The sequence below is a fragment of the Mastigoproctus giganteus genome, chromosome 4 (assembly GCF_048544385.1).
Source record: "Mastigoproctus giganteus isolate SK-2022 chromosome 4, ASM4854438v1, whole genome shotgun sequence".
Classification (NCBI taxonomy): Eukaryota; Metazoa; Arthropoda; class Arachnida; order Uropygi; family Thelyphonidae; genus Mastigoproctus; species Mastigoproctus giganteus.
The window spans coordinates 143,153,074-143,171,236 of NC_143578.1; the positions used below are offsets into that span (position 1 = coordinate 143,153,074).

The 18,163-nt window shown below is 36.3% G+C and overlaps 1 protein-coding gene across 1 annotated transcript in view; it reads right to left on the bottom strand.

Moving 5' to 3' along the window:
* Positions 1-17,342, bottom strand: part of opm (transmembrane emp24 domain-containing protein opossum) — a 61,589-nt gene extending 44,247 nt beyond the window's left edge. The window contains exon 1 of the mRNA XM_090371814.1: positions 16,950-17,342. Within this exon, the coding sequence (XP_090227940.1) occupies positions 16,950-17,123 (174 nt within the window). The 5' untranslated portion in view covers positions 17,124-17,342. The remainder of the gene's footprint in view (positions 1-16,949) is intronic.
* Between the last annotated feature and the right edge of the window lie 821 nt (positions 17,343-18,163).

The following is an 18,163-nucleotide window of genomic DNA, read 5'->3' on the forward strand; positions in this document are numbered from 1 at the left end:
ATTGATGAAGGTATATCAGGCTTAATGTCGAAGTTTGCAGATGACACAAAGGTTGGCAGGGTTGTTAATGACAGTAATGGCAGTGTGCTACTGCAACAGGATCTAGATAATTTGGGCAGATGGGCTAAGAAGTGGCAACTGAAGTTCAACCTTGACAAATGCAAAGTACTGCATATGGGTAGAAGTAACCCCAGAGAAACGTACCAACTGTGTGGTACTACACTTAAGGTGGTAGAAAATGAAAAAGACCTGGGAGTAATTGTGCAGTCAGATATGAAGTTTTCTGAGCAATGCAGACAGGCTGCTAGGGCAGGTCATGGGGTTTTGTCAATGATATATAGGAATTTTGCTAGCAGGGAAAAGGAGGTGATTGTCCCTCTGTATAAGGCAATGGTCAGGCCACGCCTTGAGTACTGCGTACAGGTCTGGAGGCCTCATTTTAGGAAGGATGTAGATTTGCTTGAGCGTGTACAGAGAAGAGCAACACGATTGGTGAGGGGAATGAAGGGATTCTCTTACCAAGAGAGGCTTAAGTTCTGCAAATTGCAGTGGCTGGAGACTAGGCACCTGCGCGGTGATCTGATTGAGGTCTATAAGGCCTTGAATGGGTTGAGCACGCTGAATTCTGATGGGATCCTTCCACTTGTTCAGATTACGAACCTACGGGGACATAAGTTCAAATTAAGAAAGGACAGATGTAGAATAGATGTGCGGAAATTTGCCTTTAGCCAGCGGGTGGTTAATTGCTGGAACAAACTTCCATCTGTCGTTGTGGAAGTTGATAGGTTAAATAAATTTAAGGAGGAACTGGACAGGCATTTGGAGGGAATGGCGTGATGATTTTTTTTTTTTTTTTTTTTTTTTTGGCCGATGCTGCATAAGCTCCTACACTTGCTTTCTTGCATCATGTGCCACTACTACTACTACTACTACTACTACTACTACAATATTTTTGAAACTCAGGAATTAAGCAGCATTTAAACCAATCCTCAAAGAGAGATATTGTAATCCACGCTCTCTGGTTTGATCTGAAATGCATGGGTAGGGTCGCTTTATTGATGCCCTGAAATGCAAGATTTCCAGAATGGTACACAAGAGTGGTTTTAATCTATAATCTCCTGCTGCATAGCCCCAAGCAAGAGCATGACCCTATCTTTTGATGCCTTGAAACCTGGCATTGTATGTTTGATCCAGCATTTTTTTCCAATACAGAACAGTCTCGTCAATATTAAAAATTTGACGCGCTGAATAGCCACCTTCATCAATAATTTTTTCCAACAAAAATTTCTCTGCAGCTGCAGAATAGGAACTGGCAACTTCACCGCATACTTTAACATTGTGGAAACCAGCGCAAAGCTTGAACCAATTAAACCACCTGTTGCTTGCTACAAACTTTGGTTGGGGTTTGCCATACTTATCCTTAATATCTTTATAAATATGTGTTGGTTTTGCTTGAATGGTCATTAGACTCAGGGGCACTCGTTTCTGAATCTGATTTTCCATCTCTATTATTAATAGCTGTTCCATCTTCGATATAGCACCTGAATGCTGTACTGTGATCACTGTTGATCTTAAGTGCTTTGATCATTTGACATGTTCTTTTATACGCACACTGTCCTTTAAAATAGTATTCACTGTTGAGGCAGCGAGACCTAAGTCCCTTGCAACAGATGACAAACTTTGTCCTGCTTCGTACTTGTTAATCATTTTCATCTTCATTTCTAAATCAATTTTGTTTCGTTTCCTGGTACTGCCACCACTTGCACTTTTCATTGGTTGCTTTCTCTTCATCATTGTAATACGTAAATAGGAATGAAGAGAAGTTTCTGAAAATTTGTTTTTATATGATTGAAGATTTCAGTGAAAGGGAACACATTTCATCATAACAGGGTAAAAATAATTGCATAATTGCAGTTATTGGTGTTATCGCAAATGCAATAAAGATCAAATTTACTACCCATTTCCAATTAAATGCACAGACAGAAAAGCCAAATAAACTAGAAAGTGCAAATTGTTTTATGGTCGTGACCTCCTGTAATGTGTTTCAGAAAATTTCACAAAGGCATTCAAAACTGATTCTTATAAGGGAAGCATTAGAATTAGCAAAGGCACATGATGCAAGAAAGCAAGCTTATATAGCAACGGTGGGCAAATGTGGCTCTCAGAGCCGCATGCGGCTCTTCATTGAGTTAAGTGCGGCTCCCATTGAAAATTTAAATCCGTTTTTTTTTTTATTATTATTTCAGAACTTTTTTCAATGAATCTTGTTAAATTAACTAAGTAACTAATATTTTGTTATACGGATTTTATGTTATGTTTATTTTTTTTTTATGTCCAGATATTTTGCTATTTTTATTTTGATTATAAATAAATCTGCGCTCATTTACACTGCTGGCACCATCAGCGGACTTGTGCAACACTACACCGGGAGTGGGTAGAAAATGTGACCAAACCTCCCATAACAGTTTCAATTTCAAACTTTGGAATTAAATTTATTTCAATTTTCTGATAACATGACCTCAGAAAATATCAAAAAACGAAAATACGAACAAGAAAATAGAAACTTTCAAGAAGAATGGGTAGAAAATTTTGCTTTTATTGACAATAACGGAAAGTCATTGTGTCTTATTTGTAAAGTTACAATTGCAAACTACAAAGTAAGTAATTTACGTCGACATTACGAAGGAAGTCATCCCCACTTTTCAACTCAATATCCACTCAATTCAAAATTGCGAACAGAGAAACTTAAGTCCTTGCAATCTGGTCTTCATAAGCAACAAGGACTCTTGTCTTCTTTTAGTCGCGAAGATGACAGAGCAAACGAAGCTAGTTTTTTGATAGCTTGAAATACTGCTCGTGCCAAACGTCCATATGGAGAAGGAGAATTTATTGAAAGAAACTTGGAAGAAGTTGTTAAAGTTTTGGATCCAGATAATACAAAACTGCATAAATTGATTGCACAGGTTCCTATGTCACGCCGTACAACTGAGCGTTGTATTGGTGCAGTTAGTAAAAATGTTGAAAATAGTTTGATGTGTGATTTGAAAAATTGTACAGCATTTAGTTTAGCTCTCGACGAGTCTACAGACATTCACGACGTTCCACAATTGGCCGTTTTTGTCCGCTATGTAGCTGCAGACGTAAATGTTAGACCTAGTAGCTCTTATCGAAACAACTCGTGGTATAGATGTTAGAAATGCACCTGATGAAGTGATGAACAGGTTTGAATTGCCTCGTGATAAACTTGTAAGTGTTGCGACTGACGGAGCGCCTGCAATGATAGGGTAAAACCAAGGTCTCATTGGTCTTTTAAACAATGATCCTAAAATTCCACGTTTCTTACCTCTTCACTGCATAATTCACTGCGAGCATCTCATAGCGAAGTACTTCAAATACGGAATTGTGTGGAACATTGTTTTGCAAATTGTGAATTTAGTTAGAAAAAATGCCAAAACACATTGTCAATTTAAGAACTTTTTAGAAGAGTTGCGAGTGAATGACAAAACAGATGAATTGCCCAATGATTTATCCCTATGGTGTGTTGTAAGATGGCTGTCAACGTACAATGTTTTGGGCCGTTTTGTGGAACTCCTAAATCCCATCATAACATTTACAAAAAAAAAAAAAAATACCCAGAATTAGAAAATGAAACTTGGCTTTCTGACTTAATGTTCCTTACAGACATTATAGAACATTTGCAAACACTTAATTTGGCTTTACAAGGAAAGGAAAAAATTATTATCGATTTGTCACAAACTGTATTTAGTTTTGAAGCTAAACTTCGGCTTTTTGTGTACGATCTTAAGAACAAAATATTTAATCATTTTCCACGAGTAAAAGCAAATATAATTAATATCAAAGAAAAAAGTTAGACGAATACAAAGAAAAATTGGAAGAATTGCAAGCAGATTTCAAACATAGGTTTGAAGATTTGAAATCACATTTGCATATTTTGTGAACCAATTTATTTGTGATATTATTGAAGATGGATTTCCAATTTCTGAAATAATACTTGTTGAAAAAGTGGCTGGGGAATTGGAGTTATTAGAGATGAAAGAGGATCAGGCATTGCAAATGCAGCACAAATCTACTTCAATAATTGAATTTTGGAAACTCTTGCCAGAATCAAAATATCCACATTTAAAGAAAACTGCAGCGGTCTAATTTCAATTTTTGGTACAACATATTGCTGTGAATTCCACACAAATTGCTTTGTATTCCACAATGAAGTTCGTGAAGTCGAAATATCATTCACAGTTGACCAATCATCATCTCACTGAATTGTTGCGAACAGCTTTAACAAATTTTACGCCAAATGTCGGCACCTCCGTAGCCAAGTGGGCAGGAGCAGCAGTGCGTAGAACACGCTTCTTGATTAGACCGGGGTTCGAGCCCGTCACCACCAAATACTGAGGATGCGGAAAGGTCAGAGAATAACCACCGCCTATCCCCGGAGCAATATGGCCTTAGTTGCTAATGCTCCTAAATAATAACAATGCCAAATTTCAAATATTTGACCAAAGGTCTTCGTTAAATGTTATACTTTTAATTAATGCATTTTTATTATTAAAATTTTGAAATAATTATTTTGTATTTTCTTTCTCTTAATTATATTTTCTTATATATGTATACACTTAAGATGTGTAGAATATGTAATTAATCATATTAATTAAATTAAATTAAATTTGAATTTGTGTATTTAATACTATGTAACTATGGTGTGGCTCTTTATAATACTGTATATGAAAAACCGGAATGCGGCTCTCATTGACCTCATGCGTGCCCACCCCTGTTATATAGCATCAGCCAAAAAAAAAAAAAAAAAAACCCCTTATTTCACCCATCCACTCGCTCCAGATGTTGGTCGAGTTCAAGGCAGAACTCGACATTAATAATTTCTATTTAAGCTATCAACTTCTACAACGACAGATTGAAGTTTGTTCCAGCAATTAACCACCTGCTGGCTAAAGGCAAACTTCTGCACATTTTTCCTGCAACCGTCTTTCCTCAATTTGAATTTATGCCCTCTCAGGCAATTATTCTGAGCAAGAGGAAGAATCCCATCAGAATTGACCATGCTCAAACCATTCAAGCCTTTATACACCTCAATCAGATCACCTTGCAGGTGCCTAGTCTCCAGACACTGGAATTTGCAAAACTTAAGCCTTTCTTCATAAGAGCAACCCTTTGTTCCACTCACTAATCTTGTTGCCCTTCTCTTTACTCGTTCTAACAGCTCTACATCCTTCTTAAAATGAGGACTCCAGACCTGTATACAGTACTCAAGGTGAGGCCTGACCATTGCCTTATACAAGGGGATAATCACATCCTTATCCCTGCTAGAAAATTTCCTGTATATCATTGACAAGACACCATGAGCTACTCTTGCAGACTGTCTGCACTGCTCATAAAACTTCATATCTGTCTGCACAATTACCCCCAGGTCCTTTTCATTCTCTACCACTGTCAGTGTGGTACCACAGAGTTGAGACGTTACTCTGGGTTTACTGCTTCCCATATGTAGTACTTTACATTTGTCAATGTTAAACTTCATTTGCCCATCTACTCTACCTTTCTAGATACTGTTGCAGCAGTGTACTGTCATTAGTGTCATTAACATCCCTGCCAACCTTCGTATCATCTGCAAACTTGGACATTAAGCCTGATATACCATCATCAATATCATTTATAAATACAGAAAACAACAATGGACCCAACACTGAACCCTGAGCGACTCCACTAATAACATTAGTCCACAATGAGCAGTGTCCATTGATTACCACTCTCTGTCTTCTCCCACTCAACCATCCCTTATCATAGCAGCAATTTGCCTCCAATGCCACACTGCTCCAATTTGTGTAGCAGTCTTCCATGTGCAACAATATCAAAGGCTTTTCTAAGATCCAAGTATACGATATCAAAGTTATTCTCTGCATCCAGTTCCATTGTGACTACATCATAGTATCCAATCAAATTAGTCAGACAAGACTTCCCTTTAACAAATCCATGCTGTGTCCGAGCTATAACTGAAGTCTTGTCTAGATGATCCTGCAATGCTTCTTTAACCAGTGCCTCCATTAATTTCCCTGGAACAGAAGTTAAACTAACAGGTCTGTAATTAACTGTATCTCCCTTTGATCCTCCTTTGTGGACTGGGGTCATTGTTTTGCACATCTCCAGTCCATGGGTACCTTCCCTGAGTCCAGGGAAGCTCTCATAATTATGGTTAAGGTTTGCTTACTTCCTTTGCCGCCTCCTTTAATATAACTGGATAGATTCCATCCACCCCAGGTGCTTTTCTTGTGTTTATCTTCAACAATTTCTCCTCCACTTTATTCTCAGTTATTACAAGATTATCTAGCTTACTGCCAGAGTTGAATACACCTCTGGCATTCCCCTCGCTGAATAACTCCTCGTGTGTTAATGTCGATGCAAAATATTCATTTAGTTTGTTTGCTACCTGAGCAGGATCATCAACAACAGTTAAAACATCAATATCAAGTGGACAAATCTGATTCATCCCCTTCCTTCTAGAGTTTACATAAATAAAGAACTCTTTGCTGTTTTTCTTTGCATCCCTTGCCAAAGATTTCTCGTAATCTACCTTCGCCTGCCTAACCTCCTTTGTAACTTGGTTACAGACCAGCTTATATCTATCATAGGCTTCTGTGTCAATTGTTAATTTATATGTATCCCATGCATTTTTCTTCTCTGCCACATGTCTAATTAGTTCATCCGGTATCCATTTAGGCCTAAATCTTGAACATTTCGAATTTTTTTCTAAATCTTACCATTTTGAATTTGCTGTTGGTAACATCATCAGTTGGTTCCACGTATAGAATTTAAATACGGTCTCAGACTACCGTAGTCACCTTTACGAAAGCAAAAACCTTTCCCTTTACCCTTGATGGTGGTTACCTCTTTGAGTAAATCCCACTTCAGCACACTGTGATCACTGCCACCCAGTGGTCCCTTTATCTACAGATTCTTGATGCATAAAGAATCACTACTGATAATCAGATCAAGAGTATTACTATCTCTAAGAGTATTACTCCCTCTAGTTGCCTCCCGAACATGCTGCTGTAGAAAACAATCATCCAATAAATCCACAAAAGCCTTATTAGTGTGCGAGTGACCAACCCACAAATTGCAATCAATATCCGGGAAATTATAATCCACCCCTTATAAGACACTAATTTACTGGCCCACTATTTCTCTGCACAATTGCTCATTATACTCATCAGATTCATTAGGCATAATAACACACACCTACTCTCATTTTTCCTTTCCCAGTGCTTATGTCACACCAAACAGACTCAACATTACATTGTCCACCAACATCAGTTGGATGCACTTCCTTAGATTTTATGTGATTCTTGACTAACAGCATAACCCCTCCTCCCTTCCTGTCCTGTCTATCCTTTCTGTACACATTGTACTCCCCAAATTCCAGTTCTGCACTGCTTATGTCTGTGTGACACCATGTCTCTGATATCCCAACAATATCTGCCTTTGATGTCTTGACTAGCAATTCAAGCTCATCAAATTTATTAACTATACTCCTAGCACTGATGTACATATTGAACAATTAGACTTTACACCAGCCAGTATTCAAATAAACAAATTCCAATCTTGCAAGTAAAACACTTTATTTACAATAAAATAAAATAAAATAAAATACGAGTGTATAAAATGAAATGAAATAAAATATAAAGTATATAGTAGTCTAAAATATATAGTAGTCTAAAACTGATGTGATTTAATTTACAATAAAATACAAAAATATAAAATACGATGATAAAAGCGATAAAATCAATTAATAAAATAAAATACCGTAACAACTGTAACATTACTGTATTTTATTTTATTAATTGATTTTATCGCTTTTATCATCATATTTTATATTTTTGTATTTTATTGTAAATTAAATCACATCAGTTTTAGACTACTATATATTTTATTTCATTTGATTTTATATGCTCCTATTTTATGTTAATTTTATTGTAAATAAAGTGTTTTAGTTGTAAGATTGGAATTTGTTTATTTGAATACCGGCTGGTGTAGTCTAATTGTTCAATATGAATTGTCCCAGCCTTGTAGGCCTATTTAGAGTATAGTAAATCAATTTGATGAATTTAAGGTGCTGGTGAAGACATCAAAGGCAGATGTTAATGGGATATCAGAGACGGTGTCATACGGAGATAATGAATTCAGAATTGGAATTTGAGGAGTACAATGTGTACAGAAAGGATACAGAATAAAAAGGGAGGAGGGATAATGCTGTTATGCTGGATGATGATGTTAAGAAACACAAAATCTAAGGAAGTGCATCCAGGTGATATGGGTGGACAGTGCAGTGTTGAACCAGTTTGGTGTGACAAACACCAGAAATTGAGAGTAGGAGTTTATTATAGGCCTAATCACTCTGATGAGTACAACAAACAACTGTACAGAGAAATAAAGTGGGCCAGTAAAGCAGATTGTCTTAGTTATAATGGGGGATTTTAACCTCCCAGATGAGGGGGGCATAAATTCAAATAGAGGAAAGACAGTTGTAGAATTGATGTACGAAAATTTGCCTTTAGCCAGTGGGTGGTTGATTGCTGGAACAAGCTTCCATTTGTCATTGTGGAAGTTGACAGCATATATAAATTCAAGGCTGAACTAGACAAACTTTTGGAGTGAATGGATGGGTTAAACAGAAAGGGGGAGTTCGTTTGTTTTTTTTGGCTCATGCTATATAAGCTTGCTTTCTTGCATCATTTTTTTTTTTTTTTTTTTTTATGAAAACCCCAAACACGACAGGTATTAGAACCTATAGTACTTGGTACTGTGCTTGGATTGGAGGTTGAGAAGACGAAAGAAGATATTTGTTGACATTAGACTTGAACTTCTGTAGACTGTAATTTTCAGGAAAGACATACTAAGGAAGGTTGTTTCAGAAAACAGCAGTTGAATGAATAAACAACGAAGATGAAAAGTTGGTTCTGTGAGTTTGAAGTTGGATAGTAAATGGATGTTGGCTGGTGGCGGCATGTGTTCGAACTGTTTTGAAAGAGAGAGTGGGAATAATAGAAGCCAATTCAGAAGAACAGTGCCCATGGAAGTATCTGTAGAAAATGCATGTAGCAGAAACAGTACGTCTGTGAGACAGCGAGTGGACAGACTCTGTTAGAGAGGAGTCATTAATTAACTTAACTGCCCTCTTCTCAATGGAATCTAGAAGCCTGAGAGAGGTTTTAGGGGCACCACCACAGATGTGGGAACAATATTCCATGGTAGGGCGGATTTGCGATTTGTACAGAGTGAACAGCTGTTTGGAAGAAAAGTAATGCTGAGAGTGAAAGAGAAAACCAAGTTTTTTAGATGCACAGGAAGCAATATTTGTAATGTGCTTGTGCCAAGAGAGATTAGAAGTCAGGGTAAGTATGCCTGTACTAATGCTAAGGGACAGATTAAACAATGTGGGAAAACAATGGATGCTCAAAATAATGAAAAAACTCTCAAAAGCAAAAAAAAGTAGAATATTTATGCTACCTTTTTTTTTAACTTTAACTTTTTCAAAATTTAATAATTATTGTAAATATAATTCATTCTACCATACGAATGAAATGTAAATATTGTATATAGATACGTATATTATTTTAAATTTATTAATTGTATTATATTTTATACCTTATTTATTGTATTTAGTTTTATTTATATTTTTTTTTCAATTTATAAACTTATCCTTGGTTAATAATAAATATCAGTGAATGAAATTAACACATGGACTTCGGTCTTGGTGGCACCTTTTAGAGAAGTGCCTAACATGAACATGTTCCTTTCACAAATAGGTGTTATGTACTATTTAGTATATAAGTGGCTGCACAAATGTGCCATGTCTATGTAAGCACTGATAATTTTTTTCTTTTCAGTTTTCATTATTCAGAACTATGGCAATGGTAAATTAAATAACCACAGTGCCGTACCTAGACTTCTATTGGCCCCAGGAGAAATATTCATCTGGGACCCCCTCGTAGAAATTAAGGGTGGAATTCATAAAATCTAAAAATAAAAGGAAACACCCAAAATTATTCAAATAATAATTATTTATTTAAACTTTAACGACTAGTACATTACTTATATAAACTTAAGTTTTGTCTATATCAATTTGTCTATAACGTCTGACGTTTTTATATCTTTTTTAGTGCATCTTGTTCTATTGACATAATTGCCAATCCATTAAATCTTTCTTGGCCAACTGTTGCTCGTGAATATGTTTTAATCATTTTGAGTCTTGAAAACCTCCTCTCTCCAGATGAAACTGTAATTGGCAATTTAATAATATCAGAAGATGTCATGTTGGGATATAATTCAACTAAGTTTTTTTTCTTGAATAAATGTCAATTTATTAATGATATTAATGATGGTATATCAGGCTCTTAATGTCCAAGTAATGTATTTATTAATGATATTGATGATGGTATATCAGGCTTAATGTCCAATTTAAGCAACCAATTTTTTTTCTTTTCAAAACATGGTGCTAAAATTGGATTTCTTGATGTAACTCTTCAGCATTTTAACTTCTATTCCAGGAAAATTAATGGAGGCACTGGTTAAAGAAGCACTGCAGAATCATCTAGACAAGACTTCAGTTATAGCTCGGACACAGCGTGGAAGGGGAAGTCTTGTCTGACCAATTTGATTGGATATTATGATGTGGTTAAAGGGATAGTTGGAGAAGACAGAGTGGTAATCAATGGACACTGCTCTTCGTGGACTAATGTTATTAGTGGAGTCCCCCAGGGTTCAGTATTGGATCCATTGTTGTTTTCTGTAATTATTAATGATATTGATGATGGTATATCAGACTTAATGTCCAAGTTTGCAGATGATAATGTCGGCAGGGTTGTTAATGACACTAATGACAGTATGCTGCTGCAACAGGATCTAGAAAAGTTGTGCAAATGGGCAGAGAGGGGCAGAAAACTGAAAATCGACAAATGCAAAGTACTGCATATGGGAAGCAGTAACCCCAGAGTAACGCATCAACTGTGTGGTACTACACTGACAGTGGTAGAGAATGAAAAGGACCTGGGGGTAATTGTGCAGGCAGATATGAAGTTTTCTGAGCAGTGCAGACGGTCTGCAAGAGTAGCTCACGGTGTCTTGTCGATGATATACAGGAATTTTTCTAGTAGGGATAAGGAGGTGATCATCTCCTTATATAAGGCAATGATCAGGCTACACCTTGAGTACTGTATACAGTACTCAAGGTGTATACAGTACTCAAGGTATACAGTATACAGTACTCAAGGTGTGGAGGCCTCATTTTAAGACAGATGTAGAACTGCTGGAATGAGTACAGAGAACGGCAACAAAATTGGTGAATGGAACAAGGGGTTGCTCTGATGAAGAAAGGCTTAAGTTTTTGCAAATTACAGTGTCTGAAGACTAGGCACCCGTGAGGTGATGTGATTGAGGTGTATAAAGTCTTGAATGGTTTGAGCATGCTCAATGCTGATGAGATTCTTCCTCTGAGAGGGTATAAATTCAGGGAAAGGCAGTTGTAGGATAGATGTGCAGAAGTTTGCCTTTAGCCAGCAGGTAGTTGATTGCTGGAACAAACTTTCATATGTTGCTATAGAAGTTGATAGCTTAAATAGATTCAAGGCAGAACTAGAAACATGTGGAGCGAGTGGATTGGTAAAATAAGATTTTTTTTTTTTTTTTTGACTGATGCTACATAAGCTTGCTTTCTTGCACCATGTGCCTTTACTAATGCATCAATGTCCCTGCTCCCATCTTCTCCATTGAGATTCCTTCAAAGTGTTGACATTTCGTTTCTATTGCACTTTCAAATTAATTCATAAAACTTTCTGATTTTAGAATAAGATAAAAATCGAGGACATTTCATTCATTTGATCAAAATTCATTATATAAAACAATTTCGTTCAAGCCTTTTGTTTGGATCAACATAGCATTCGTCTAATGAAATTTCATTGGTAAACATGAGCTTTTTTTTCCCCTAGAAACTTGCACTTCTGGTAACACTGACAATATTTTCAACTCAGTTGTAATGTCTATAGCTTTATCCACACAAAATTTAAATCCTGATGTTCTAAATTCATTTAGTTGACTAAGACCACCTTCTATCAATATCACTGCAATGTTCATATCAATTGTACTACCATGGCTTTACTTACTTTATTTACAATACTCAATATTTCATACCAAACAATTACACTTATAATAAATTTAAAAGAAGTAATTTCTGCTAACAAACCTTGTATTTCAGACTGCAATTTTGAATCTTTTCCTTTGGCCAGTTCCTTGATTTCATTTAATGCTGTTATAATATCCCATAACTGATATTGTACTGCTTCAACAGCTTTTTATCTTTCCTTCCCATCTTGTTTCTGGTAGAAATTTCACAATAATTTTATGTGCCTTTTTAAAATATCCCACCTACTTGGCAAAGCAGGACAAATCGCAAATAATCTTAGTAATATTCCAAAAAATAATTCTGCTGTTGTTGAAGAATGTGCTGCATCAGATACAACTAAATTTAAATTATGCAAGACACATGGAACATAAAAAGTTCTTCTGTTTACTTGCAAAGTTCTTGCTTGTACGCCATTTTGTTTACCTTTCATGTTACTACCATTATATGTTCTTGCCATAAATGGCAGTTACTGCGGTTGATGTTCTACGATTCTAACGTTTTTAGTATAGATTCTGTTAGTCCTTTCCTTGAAATACTATGAACGTCTAAGTATGCCAAGAAATGTGAAAACATTTCTTGGGATACGAAGCCGTTCATGGTATTTCAGGGAAAGGACTAGCAATCATTTTTTAATTATAATAAATTGTAATCAGTTCGCATCTGATTATAAAATAAATAAATTTACTGTAATATAAATAAGCCAATATTGAATTTTTTTTATAATTAAAGTATTAATTATGTTAAGAAACAACCATTTTTTTACATTTAATAAGATTGAAATCGGCCACCTGATCCTAGGTATGGCATTGAGTAACCAGATGAACCATTTTCTGTTATATGTGCAAAAAATTTTATGAAGGAAAAAACATTACAGAATTCATAAAAAATAAATTTGTCACACCTACTTGGGAATTAAACTTGGGATAAAGGCAAAACTTAAGATCTAAACAAAGTTTGCATCCTTGTATAGAATAATTATGAAAATAGACTAATAATAATTATTTATATATATATATATATATATATATATATAAAAAACTATTGGAATTGTGAGTTTTTGTAAATAATTTTGTAATTTATATATATATAAATCAGTCTAGATACCACAAAGACGACTATTTTAATTCATGTAAATTAAAAACTACAGCAATAAAAAGGCAATTTTTTTTTTAATCCAAATCTTCAATCTGCTCTAAGGTTAATATAAAGTTTCTTACTATTCCCTACCATTCCTATCCCAAATTAATATTCGTTATAATTTCATATGCTTCTAAATATAATGGCAAAGGAAATGATTATATAAATTCTCGACCTAAACAGGGAACTGAAGTTTTCACAAAGTAAGCTTAATGATTTGATGAGGGATTCTGGTCTTCCAAAGGATTCTTCAGAGATTTTAGGATTAAGACTTAAATGCTAAGAACTTTCTTTTCTTAAGAAATTTTTTTGGCACAACCAAAAATACAAGTTCATTCAACATTTTTCTCAAGTAACTATTACTTCAGAAACAATATTTCTGAAGTAATAGAGTTGCACTCTATGAAGAAGGTGCAGAGTGATCTAAATTCCTCACAAAGCAGTCTTCATTCACAATAGCAACTTATAAATATTTGTTCCCATTACTCGTTCTACTCACTTAAAAGAAATGCATGCAAATGTGGACCTTCCATGATTAAGATCTCATATAAAAAACAAGATTAGCTACTTTTTTACAGACTTAAAAGAATGTTCCTGGATCAACAGTCTGGTTATTATGCAAAGTTTGTTTGTTTGTTTGTTTGTTTGTGTACAAATGGGAGCAGAGAATGAAGTAAACATTTGATATAGACAACAGACATTAGACTTAATCTCAATTTACCAAAAACATTGAATACGAAAGTTTCAAAAAAAAAATTTCTATTACTTCCACTCTAAATCTGGTCTTGATTATAGCTCATAAAAGGCTTAGACAAAGATGGAAATTCCATACTCTTTCATAAATCATTTTCTTGGTGATTCCCTTCTACTTTTGACTCTCTCTCTCTCAGGGTAACTTGGGAATTTTTTTTTTTTTTCCTGGTGCAGCATAAGCCTCATGCTTCCTTGCACCATATGGCTATTAATAATAATAATAATAAAACTAAATTACAAAAAATTTCCACACAGAAGAGACTTATGTACTCTCACACAAACAAACTGACTAACTTTGGATAAACAGCTCAAAAAATAAAAAAAATATATACAGATCTACTGGAAAATAAGCAAGGACTTTTAGGATATTATTAACATTTTTTTTGAAAATAATACGCTCAAATCACTAACATGCTCTCAATGCACTCCATAAATTCAAAGTGTGAGGTCATAACATACGTAATGTGAGACTGAAACTTGATTTCTTAAAAAAAAATTTGCATTTGAACTATTTCCTTTAAAACTATTAGCAACAAACAAAAACAGAAAAATCAAAAAAGGGAAATTGTTCTGTTTACAGATAATGAAGGCAGATAATATATAAAAAGAAATAAAAATTGGGGGGGGGAGGAAATTACTCCATTATCCCCAAATCCCTTGTTTGAATTCAGCAGAAACCATATGTCAGTTACAGTATTTGGAACTGCTATAAACACACTCACTATTGAAGAAGGCCACAAAGACTACACCGATGAGCCAAAACATTATGACCAGCGAGTCATTACACAAATTGAAGCAACTGCAGGTCAACTACAGCGCATGTGCAGGTTGGGACATAGTATAAAAAACACCTGATACTGAGCTCCATTAATCAGTGTTACTCTTGTTCTTCAGATGGAAAAGGCAGCAGACTTGAGCGAGTTTGACAAAGGCCAAATTGTAATGGCCAGATGACTGGATCAGAGCATATCCGAAACGGCACACACAGCTGGCGGGGTGCTCACCGTGAGCCGTGGTTAGTATCTACCAAAAGCAGTCCAAGGAGGGAAACCCACGAACTGAAAGCGAGGTGTTGGACGACCATGGCTCTTCGATGCTCGAAGGCTCTCCTAGATGGTACGTGGCAACAGAAGGACGACTGTGGTACAACTCACCGGTAATTGGAATGCTGGTGACAGGAGTAATGTGTCACAACACACAGTACATCAAACACTGCTGAAAATGGGGCTGCATAGCCATAGGCCACTCCGAGTGCCCTTACTAACCACGGTTCACTAGCGACAGCACCTACAATGGGCACATGAGCATCGAAACTGGACCTTGAGTGAATGGAAGAAGGTCATCTGGTCCGATGAATCACGCTGGTCATAATGTTTCCTGTTGCACCATGTGGATGGCCGGGTACGTGTGCATCATTTACCTGGGGAAGTGATGGCACCTTGATTGGACGAAAATAAGCCGGTGGCAACGGTGTCATGCTTTGGACAATGTTCTGCTGGGATACCCTAGGTCCAGTCATCCATGTACCGGGCATTCTGACGTCTACCACCTACCTAAACATCATTGCTGACCAGGTATACCCTTTCATGGCAATAGTCTTCCCCTCTGGCAGTGCCGTCTTTCAGCAGGATAATGAGCCATGCCACACCGCCCGGATTGTTCGAGACTGGTTCACAGAACATGAGGAAGACTTCCAGGTATTGCCCTGCCCTCCAAATTCCACGGACATCCATCCAGCATCTGTGGTTTGTGTTGGAACAGCAACTTCAATCTGTGGCATCTCAACCACTGACCTTACAGGAGTTAAAGGATCTCCTGGTTATGTGTTGGTACCAGACACAAGATACATTCTTGTAGCATCCATGCCTCGCTGGGTACGAGCTATTTTGGCTGCACGTGGAGGACCAACATCATATTAGGTAGGTGATCGTAATGTTTTGGCTTATCAGTGTATATGGACAACTTTTCTTTATTGTGGCACCTCAATTCCAACACCAGCACGGCAACTGATCTCTTTCTCTATCGGGGGGTAACTTGGAAATTTTTTTTTGGCTGGTGCAGCATAAGCCTCGGGCTTCCTTGCACCATAGGGTTAATAATAATAATAATATTTTCATAAACAATCCTGCCTCCCCCACCTCATGAATATACAATGAAATTAAGTTTGTTGGGAGGGGTGGTTTCCTCAAGTGACAATACAATTATGTAATATACAGCATATGTTCTTGGAGAAGATTTATCCCCTAATAAACCCCCAAGGGTGTGGAGTGCAATGCACTAATCCTCACACCCAGCACAAAACCGCAGTAAACATAGCAGGTTAATGCGATTAATGACACTGCCAACTTTTCTAATACAGTCTACGTTAGAAAGTTCAACCATATCACCATCGGCGAACAATATTTTTTTTCAGCATGATGAGCACCAAACAACATCCGGTTCCACTCAGTCTAAATAGTGGTCGCTTTCCAACAGCTCCTATCATTATTAGGTGGAACCCAAATAGTCATTTGTTATTCGCTTCTTCAGTCTGTTCGATAGTGTGTAAGCTTTCATGTGTAAATATTTTTAATTTTTTTATATTTTTCAGAATTAAGTGTTTTAATTAAGAGTAATGAAGTAAAGAAATGTTGTAAACCGTGTGCGAGGTTACAAAACGCCTGGTCGGTTAGACATGGTTAAATTTTAGTGTAACCCACCAGCAACAAACCAGCATTAGCTGCATTACTAATACATGGATGAAAGTGGCTTCTTATCTTTAACATATAAAAACAACAATAGCGAAAAGGTAAATAAATAAAATAATAAAACATAGTGATTAAAACCATTAAGCGCCTTCAGTAAAACTTGCCTGATATTCGATTTCCAGAGATTCGCCAGGTTTTGCCCTTTGATAGAAGCACTCAGTCGCACCCGGTCGAACAGTAATGGTAAGTTCACTTTCTGCTTGATCAAAAATTGGGTTTATGGCAGTCACAGATAAGTACAGAAAGAAGTAAACTGCTACTATAGGAAATATATCCATATGAGGCAATTTCTATATTGTCCGTTAATCGTAACCCACACAACGGTTTTAAGCTTTTTCAAGTAATGCTTTACATATATATACAGAACTTTTATCACTCACTAAAACAGTGAAAGTCAAAATAAATTACTCGCTAAATAATTAATATGAGCATTCGCCAATAACAAATGAAGTCACTAGTTAATTTACTTGAACTTTTATACTTAGAAAAAATAGCATATCGTCACTTCCCAAACCCCTTCTTGATCTAAAAGTGTCTTTGCCGGTATTTTGTCACATGGTCAAAGCTAAGTATAAATAACGAATCTCAGAAGGGGCTCTCGAAATAAAAATATTCCCCACTAAAAAAAAAAAATGATTAAAATATTAAATCCAGCGATCCCAGAAGCAAAGGATGTGAAAGGATCCATGACTAATGACATGGAAACAAAAATTATTTTTTATGCCCAAACAATTTCGCACATATTACCCCAGGGGCAGTAGCGGATTAAGGTCGATTGAGGCCCCGGGCGCGGAAGAAAATATTGAGCCCCTTAAAAAAAAGAGAGACAGAGAAAATAAAAATACATGTTAACCATTTTTTAAATAAATAAAAAATATTATGTACTATTAATGTTTTATTTACAATAAAATTTGAATATAATATATGTATAATATAATTAATAATAGCATAATAATAATCACAAAGTTTTGAACTAATAGTAGAACATATTAGTTCAACTAATTTGTTGGGGTTTTGCGTGGGCCCTTCAGAGGTCGGGGCCCAGGGCGCGCGCCCGGTTCGCCCGCCGTTAAATCCGCCTCTGCCCAGGGGTTCACATCTGGTGAGTATGGGCTTGGCAAACCCAGGGTCCTGAGCTGAATATCATCATTCTTCTCTTTCTTGGTGATTCCCCTCTACTTCTGACTCTCTCAGGGATAACACGGAATTTTTTTTTTTTTTTTTTTTGGCTGGTGTAGCATAGGGCTTACATCTGGTGAGTATGGGCTTTACACACCCAGGGCCTTGAGCTGGATATCATCATTCTTCTCTCTCTCTC